This window comes from Lontra canadensis, unplaced genomic scaffold, assembly GCF_010015895.1.
Source record: "Lontra canadensis isolate GAN:19392208 unplaced genomic scaffold, GSC_riverotter_1.0 scaffold12, whole genome shotgun sequence".
In the NCBI taxonomy this organism is placed as follows: Eukaryota; Metazoa; Chordata; class Mammalia; order Carnivora; family Mustelidae; genus Lontra; species Lontra canadensis.
In genome coordinates this window covers 10139101-10147706 of record NW_022631006.1, presented here as the reverse complement: position 1 = coordinate 10147706, position 8606 = coordinate 10139101, and the positions used below count along the sequence as shown (strand labels likewise).

The window sequence follows — 8606 nt, the reverse complement described above, 5'->3', positions numbered from 1 at the left end:
TTGAGTGACTTCCAAACTCAAAACCCTTTAGAACAAGGGAGATCTGTTTGTTAGTTAGTTTGTTTGTTTGTTTATAGGTACTCGAATGACTAACTTGCTCCTTGAAAAGCAAGGGTGCAGAAATCAAAGGCCTGATTGTGCTGAATCCTTCTATTTGGTCATTATTCAGATGGGTTCCCAGAATGCCACAGTACGAAGGAAAGGCTCCAAGCTCTGTTTAAAAATCAGAAACTGAAGAGCTTACTCAGCATCCTGCTGACATTACTGTTGCTTGTTTTCGTTATTTAAAAGTCTTTTGATAACTTCTTTTATGCAATAGTGTTAGACTTTGGGGAATATTCTCAGAATGTGGGAAGCACCTCCTGACCTAGTTAGGATCCCTTCTCTTCCAAGACTTCTGGAACAGCCAGACCCTTAGGCATAATTGAATCCTGGGGAAGAATTTTACGGAAATGCAGGTTTGTTTGTTTGTTTGTTTTGTGGTGCTGTTGGTGCTGAAGAGGGAGCTTTCCTCTTAGTGAGGAAGGGGGAGTTTCACAATGAAACTGACTCTTGATGCTTACTTATCCCAGACTGATGAGGACATCCACGCTTGGGGGAACAGGTAGTAATTTTTTTAGTTCTGCTTCAGCATCTAGGAGAGTGAGAATGTGTAGCAGCAATATATGTGAAAGAATATTCCTTGCATTTCCCAATTCAAAAGACTGCATAGAATTAAGACGGAAATAAGAGCACTGAGAGACGAGGGACATTTTGTATGTCAACCCAAATCACAAAGGCATGGCTTTTCTAAGGATGTAAGTATTATATCTACCTTTTGGTTAAAGGGGGTGGAGGAGAAAGAAGGGATTCTGGAACAGATATCCCAGAACTATTCCAAGACAGAAACCTTCATACAAGGTTATCTAGCTCTCCTTGACAGGTGCAAGGGCAGGGAAGGCATTTGGTCCTTGAGGTAACATTTGGTTGGGACGTTACGAAAATGACTTCCAAGTTTATAGCAATCCAGGTGACCCTGAGCGCAGGAGCACCCGAAAGACTGCGGCACGGAAAACACGCTAGCCTGCCGGTCGCCCCTCCCCTCTTGCATTCTCGGGGGATTGGAGTAGCATTGGAGTCGCTGACGCCATCCCTTACCGCCTCTGGCTCTCAGAGAGCATGCGCTTCCTTCCTCTCACTTCCTCTCAAGGAGGGAGAGAGAGTAAGGCTACGCCCTAACCGACCCACGGCCGGCTTCGCGTCACAGGAACTTCAGCACCCACGGGGCGGACAGCGCTCTCCCCCACCTGAGGACCTGACTCCGGAGCGCCCGGAGCCTTTCTAATCCCTTTACTGAGTAGCGGCGCGGAGCTCCCCCGGCCGCTGGGTCCCTGCCACTCTTCCTCCCCTCACCCGCCCTCCTAGCTCTTCCTGTTTTTACTCCTCCTTTTCATTCATAACAAAAGCCACTGCTCTGGGAGTCCGGCGCCAGGCTGTTTCTGAAGCCAAGCGTGGAAGAATGGGGTTCCTTTGGACGGGCACTTGGATCCTGGTGTTGGTGCTCCAAAGCAGCCCAATTCAAGCTTTTCCCAAGCCGGGAGGCAGTCAAGGTACGTGGGCACTTTTCTTCCCACCTCTCTTTTATTTCGCCGCGAAGAGGTAAAGCTTGGCATAATCCCGGAACTGTAAATCACCTTGCCTCTTTTCTGATCAGATCGTATCCGTGCATATTGATAGAGAAATCAGTCCGAATTCAGAGACAAGACAGGTGCCACCACCCCTACACACAATTTTTGAGTGATAGAGTAATAACATGGGTTGTTTTGAAATATCTTATTTTGAAACTGGGCGAGGGGGTGGTTTTTTCCGCCTTAAAAAGTGGCATTTTTCCCCCTAGTTGTCTTACAACTAGGATATTTTATTCATAATATGTGCAGCATATGATAAAAGAGCTTTTAACGTACCAGTAATGCCAATCCAAATTATGCTCTATCTAGCTGGAAACAGCTGGTAAGAGAAGTGTTAGAACTAAATGTTAGATTTCTGGGCAGAAAAATAAAAGTGTAATTCTATTAACTCAGGAAGTGCACCAAGATAATAAGCAAGGCAACGTTGATAATCATTGTTACTGTATAATCTTGATTATCTTTGTTAATACATATTTTTGTTCACAGGCATCCAAAACCATTTCTCCTAATATTTATTTTTCTTTTTTGGAGATTTTATGTAGTAAGATACATATTGTATCTTTCCACTGTACAATAAAATTTATATTTGTGTTTGGTTATTCTAGAAAAACCCCTACATAATAGAGAATTAAGTGCAGAAAGACCTTTGAATGAACAGGTAGGTCAAAAGTAAAATTATAAATGTTATTTCATTTTATTTTAGTTATTATATTTAATGTAATTAAGCTGTGACATTTTAGCCATTTTGAATTCATAAACTTCAGGAACTTAATAATAAATTGGCAGAAATTAAGATGGAAAATATGTTTTGGGAAATGATACATCTTAACAGTTACATACATAGAATTCTGTATAATACATAGAACTGACTGTATAATAACCCAGTAAATCCAATATCACATCCACTCTATTTTAAGGCTGTTTAATTTATCAGATTTATCTTTCACCAATATTACAGGAGCAGGGAATTAATATTTGCAGACCATCTGCCCTTTCTTTTATCTCATTTAATCCTCATGGCAATGCTTTGAAATAGAAATTATTATCTACATTTTACAAATAAGAAAATGAAATCCCACAGAGATTAAATTATTTAGCTGTCATATTTGGTAAATGCTGGAGCAATGATTTAAAACCAGTTCTACATTGGGTAGGGTATGTGCTATGGTGAGTGCTGTGAAGTTTGTAAACGTGGAGATTCACAGACCTGTACCCCTGGGGGGAAAAATATATATATATATATGTTTATAAAAAATAAAATTATTAAAAAAAAAAATAAAAAAAAAAATAAAACCAGTTCTATCTCCAATTTACTTCCCAGATTGCTGAAGCAGAAGCAGACAAGATTAAAAAAACATACCCTCCAGGTAAAAAGAAATTATGGTGATATAATTTAAATAACATAGGTTATGAAAATCTTAACTAAAATGGATGTGTTGGGTTTGGGGGCTTTTCTTCCAGAAAACAAGCCAGGTGAAAGCAATTATTCCTTTGTTGATAACTTGAACCTGCTAAAAGCAATAACAGAAAAGGAAAAAACTGAGAAAGAAAGACAATCCATTAGAAGCTCCCCATATGATAATAAATTAAATGTGGAAGACGCTGATTCAACCAAGAATCGAAGACTGATTGATGATTATGATTCTACTAAGAGTGGACTGAATCATAAATTTCAAGGTAAATGAGGAAATAAAACTTTTGATTCCTATTTTCTCTAACTTGGAGTCTCCCCATTGTGGGTTAAGAGAAAGTCCTATGTTTTCAAAATAGCCTTTTTATATTCATAGTCCTTTATTAGGTAGGATCAAAATTAAGGCAAAGCCCAAATTTTTGTGTGAGGCCTCAGCTTCACAGAAGCCCAAATTTTATTTTCTCATTTTAAGATTCCTTTACTGATTTTTTGAAAACAATTTAAATCTGCTGTCTATATTTTATGAAATCGAATTCATTTTAACATTCCAATTTACTTTAACTATTAGTACAAAGAAAATATCATAATTCTCAAATAATCACATCAATAAAATGCTCCTTACGAAAGCTGAAATAGCCATTACTTTCTTTTCAGTGGTCTTTTCCTAGTCATATTTTTCTCCCTAGGTCATTCTAACCTTTCCATGGCCCTAATTATCATCTATAGCCTGATGTCTCATAACACTAGCCCACACTTCTCCTTCTCTGAAATATATATATATATTACCTATATATACAATAGTTTTGTTCTCTATCCTCGATCACCGCCATCCTTATCCAAACTCTAATCATGTCTCACTTGAACTACAGCAAAATCTTCTAATGGATCTTCCAGCATTCACTCTGCCCTTCTCTAACTCAGAGCAGCCCGAGTGATCTTTTCAACACACAAGTACAATCTTGTCACTCTTGCATAAAACGCGTTAGTAGATTCTTATTTGTGTCGAGATAAAAACCCAAATCCTTAACGTGGCTTCCATAGTCCTGGAAGGACAGACTCCTTGTTCATCCAGCACACATGATCTAATAGAAATCTGTTCCTTTCGTTCATGACACTTAATGTAATTTGTAATTTTATACTCCTAAGTGTGACCACCTATGATTTGTCTTTCTCCTTAACTAAACTGGAAATGTCACTAGAAGAGAAACATTGTATATCCAGTGTCTGAATCCTTATGAATTCACTGCATGAATAGATGAATAAAGGAATGAGTGAGCAAATAAAATAATACTCCAGGGAGTACATGAACTATTGTATCTGATCATGGAGGAGGAGAGTGTGTTTTCTGTGCTGAGGACCACTGCTTAAAAGTGACTACAAATTTTCTTTAATATTCTTATTTTGCTCCATGGCCACAAGAGAATTATTCTGGCTATCTCTGCCAGAAAACAACTACCGACTAAATATTACTTTCATTGGATATCACAGCCTGAGGAAAATTCAGAAGTGTGTTCTATATGAATGGGGTAGGGAAGATGGTTTATATTTTGAAACATTTCATATTGTATACTACTCACAGAAATGTGTTTCTCTTGAATTCTACTTTTTAAACTAAAATATTTGGACTAGAAATAAATAGGCACTGGGTATACTTTGATTGAACAGACCATTTAATTTCATAAAATTTTAAAAAATAGTCTAATGTTTGTTTGACTACCTTTTTTTTTTTCCGTCAAACTTGTTGTATGTGCAGGCAGAGTTATAGATCTGTTTGTGTCTGACCACTAACTTGAGTAACTTATTTTTAAATTGTTTAACGTTTTATTACCATCCCAAATGGGTTCAGAACTCTCTAGAACCCTGATGGCTCTAGATTTAACCTAGGAGTCATTTCAAATCCACTTGAGACTACAGAGGAGACTTTTGGAGATAATGGTCTATGAGTGAATTACTGTTCTCCTCTTAGACCTTGGAAATCCTGGAACCAGCTGGGTTTGTGACGACCAAGTTAACTGGAACCTCAGAGGCATGCAGACTTACATCCCAGAAGGAGTAAAAAAGTGAGGGGGCAAAACTTCTGCAGGATACTGTTACACCTTTATGAAACCTCCAGATGGGCTTGTAGGGCCCGTCGGGTGTCCTTTTCTATGTTTGCCACAGTATATGTGATTCAGGATTTTTCCAAGTTTCTTTTATGAAGTAGTGCTTTGGGGTTCCTGTGTGCATTCACCAAACAAATATTCATTGAGCAATTACTATGTTTCAGACTATGAGCTGGACAAAAAGCTCTGTGTAGTTAGGTATCATGCTTAAACTATTTATCAATCTGATTCCAGTTCTGGCCCATATGAAGACTTTAATAAAAATATGTGTTGGACAAATGACTGTCAGGTGCCGTACATAGATGCCAAGGATTCAAAAAATAACAGGGCAGATGAAGACTCGGAAGATGGTCTTTTACATCTACTTAGAATGTTGTAGCTGCTTTAAAAAAGTTATGGATGTTGAACTCATGTTTGGTTTCCCTCTGAGGGTATATGTAGGAGGGTAAAATACGCTTTCATGAGCAGTAGAGAAGTCACTCTGAGTAATTCTCTCCATTTTAGAGAAGCCAGGTAAAATCAGTGAAGGTGAGGAGCAATGCCCAAGTGCTCAATGATTAACACCATCTAGCAAAGGTCTGCTAGGGAAGTCTGAGCTCTTGGCTCAAGTGCAGGCACCAGTGCAGCAGAGCAGAGAGGCTGTTTCTGCCGAGAATTGCTTATGTTTTCCCTGTTATGAAGTAAATGAACTGAAAAACAGTCATCTCAGTTATTTTCCAGCTCCAGCAGGCAGCCAGTGCTCTTCCTTTTTTTCAGATCCTGAGAGATTAAGTGGGAAGGGAAATACATTTTTCCACCTCTGCATAGACCTTGGGTAGTTTCTGCTCCACATGCTCCCGAGAGTCTGTCTTGCAACCCACAAATGGAAGAATCAGACCTAAATAACAATGAGTCTCTGCTCCTGAAACACATGGACAAAGAACCCAATTTTCAGTCAGTCAGGAGGGAAACTGGTTGTATGGTTTTTTTTCTTAGGGTGTCTTCTGTTTATTAGTCACTCTGATACACAGGGGGTCCCAGAGCTCATAGCTAATGGCTTGGTCAACAGCTCAGCAATAATATACTGTCAGGAAGCTTCTAGTCCTCCATGTATAATCATTCTATTCAGTTTCCTAAGCTTTTCTTCAAACAACAAGAAAATATTCAGCCCAAGACGGCATATCCCTTCAGCTGTATGGACTCTGAAAGGAAGGTTGGGAGAGAAATTTCTTGTTTGAATCCTCAAAGTCATGGAAGAAAAAGGACAGAATAAAAACAGAAATATGAGGCTCTTCTTTCTTTGAGTAAATATGATCAGAATTATTTAGGCAGAATTTGACCAGAGATTTAATTTCCATTTTCTCTAGAAGATAATCACAGTTAGTACAAATCTACAACATATAATAATTTTTTAGCTTTCACATGATACTGCACACCAGCTTTCATAGAGTACTTTGCAGTTTAAGAGGTACATTTACATCTTATTCTATCTGAGCTTCATAATAAGTCCATGAAACAGATAATCCTATGATCTCCCTTTATAGTGGTCCAAGGAAATATAGATAACAAGTGGTATGGTGGGCTAAAATGCTGATCTGCTAATCCATCTAGAGGTGACAGGAAGAGTTAAGTGCCTTGTAAACTTGCACATACTAATATTGCTCGTTGTGCTCTCAGTTAGAAAAGACCAGCTGTTTCCTGAGAGTTGTCTTGGACATGGTGCTGTGTTTCCTTGCCACGAACACGACTGTGCCTTTCCCTCAGGATGGGCTCTTGTTTCCTCTGAAGTAGTGCTGCCAAATGTATTCCCAGGAAAGCCAACGACACATATTTGCAAGCATCTCTGCAGAGATTTACATTGATTTACATACTGCTTTGCACAAATCGGTTGTCTCATTTTAAAAGTTTAAATATCTCTGTTCTCTAGAGAAAGGGGCTTATTACATTAAGCTGTCTTCCATAAAGGAGTTCAGACACACATTCATTTAGAAGTAAATATTTATCCCAGATAAGTCATCAAATCTTCAGCACACCCTCTCTGATTCCGAGTGTGAGGCAGGTTCCCCCACCCTCAGGCCAGGAACTTGCCAGTGGAAGAAATACGCGTGCAGATATTACCAGTCTACTCTTTGTATGGAAATGGAATATCAAATTACATAGTATATAGAAGGATGTTTTGGACAATATGGCATGCTACATACATATGGCCCACTGTAAAATTTAAAAATACAACCTTGTTTGTATTATTAGTGAGAATGAAAAATGGAGAGGCTTTTTGTGTTGTTCTCAGATCTTCTTTTCACTTAAAATCACATAAGAAGCTTTCAGAATTTCCATTGCCATCTTAGCATCTCACCTAGAAGTAAAAATTTACCTAGAAGTAAAATTTTATTTCTAACCAAGGGCTTATGTGGACCAAACAACATCATGAATGCATTCCAATCATACCGGAGTGTACAAGAGCAAGGTATGGATTGTAAGTGTCATACAATCCATGAACTAGGCCTATGATAGCTATGATGTGGAATTGTGGTTACGCCCTCTAGATGATCCAGACGGCCTTCATCAACTAGATGGAACTCCTTTAACTGCTGAAGACATCGTCCAGAAAATTGCTACCAGGATTTATGAAGAAAATGACAGAGGAGTATTTGATAAGATTGTTTCTAAACTACTGAATCTTGGCCTCGTAAGTCCTGCATACAAATAAACCCATTTCTTAGTACAGTTTGGAATTTGCTAAGAAGCCAAGCTACATGGTCCAAGTTGTAGCTGAATGTTTCTAATATCTCTACTTTATATTAAGCACGATAGGTTGTGAGGACAAATAAGACAACAATCTTCTAGGAACTTATAGTCTACCAGAGGAACTGCACAAATATACACATGCCCACCATGCAAGCTGCATCAGAACCGTAAAAGCAGTCCAGCATGCCAGAGGATGGGTTATGTGCAGTTGGGCAATAAGGAAGAGCTTCAGAGAAGGAGGTGTTTGAAGTCAGCTTAAAGGATGGTTAGGATTTAATGAACAGCAGAAAAAGATATGTGAGTTGTGACAAGAGACTAACAGGAGCAAAGACAAGCAACATTTGGGAAACTCTAAGCAATTTAATTAGGTCATCCCTCAGCCTGATTCCCAGACCTTGTACAGCTCTGTCAGGCCATAGCAGGGGGCTAAATTTGTCTGTTTCAGAGGCTACCTGCTATGACCTGCAGCTGAGGGTTGAGAAAAAATGCTTGAGGGGCACCTGGGTGGCTCCGATGGTTGAGCGTCTGCCTTTGGCTCAGGTCATGATCCCAGGGTTCTGGGTTCAAGTCCCATGTTGGGTTCCCAGCTCGGCAAGGAGCTTGCTTCACCCTCTCTCCCTCTGCTCGTGCTCTCTCTCACTATCTCTCTCAATTAAATTTATAAAATCTTTTAAAAAGAGAAGAGAGAGAGAGAGAGAA

The 8606-nt window shown here is 39.1% G+C and overlaps 1 protein-coding gene across 2 annotated transcripts in view; it reads left to right on the top strand.

Annotated features, from left to right (window-relative positions):
- The first annotated feature begins 525 nt into the window (after window positions 1-525).
- Window positions 526-8606, top strand: part of SCG3 (secretogranin III) — a 36426-nt gene continuing 28345 nt past the window's right edge. Inside the window, exons 1-6 of one of the 2 annotated variants that reach the window (XM_032856480.1) lie at window positions 526-604; window positions 1446-1589; window positions 2273-2325; window positions 2989-3034; window positions 3129-3344; window positions 7706-7848. In XM_032856480.1, the coding sequence (XP_032712371.1) occupies window positions 556-604; window positions 1446-1589; window positions 2273-2325; window positions 2989-3034; window positions 3129-3344; window positions 7706-7848 (651 nt within the window). In that variant the 5' untranslated portion in view covers window positions 526-555. The remainder of the gene's footprint in view (window positions 605-1445; window positions 1590-2272; window positions 2326-2988; window positions 3035-3128; window positions 3345-7705; window positions 7849-8606) is intronic. The other variant, XM_032856481.1, reaches the window with a different exon arrangement.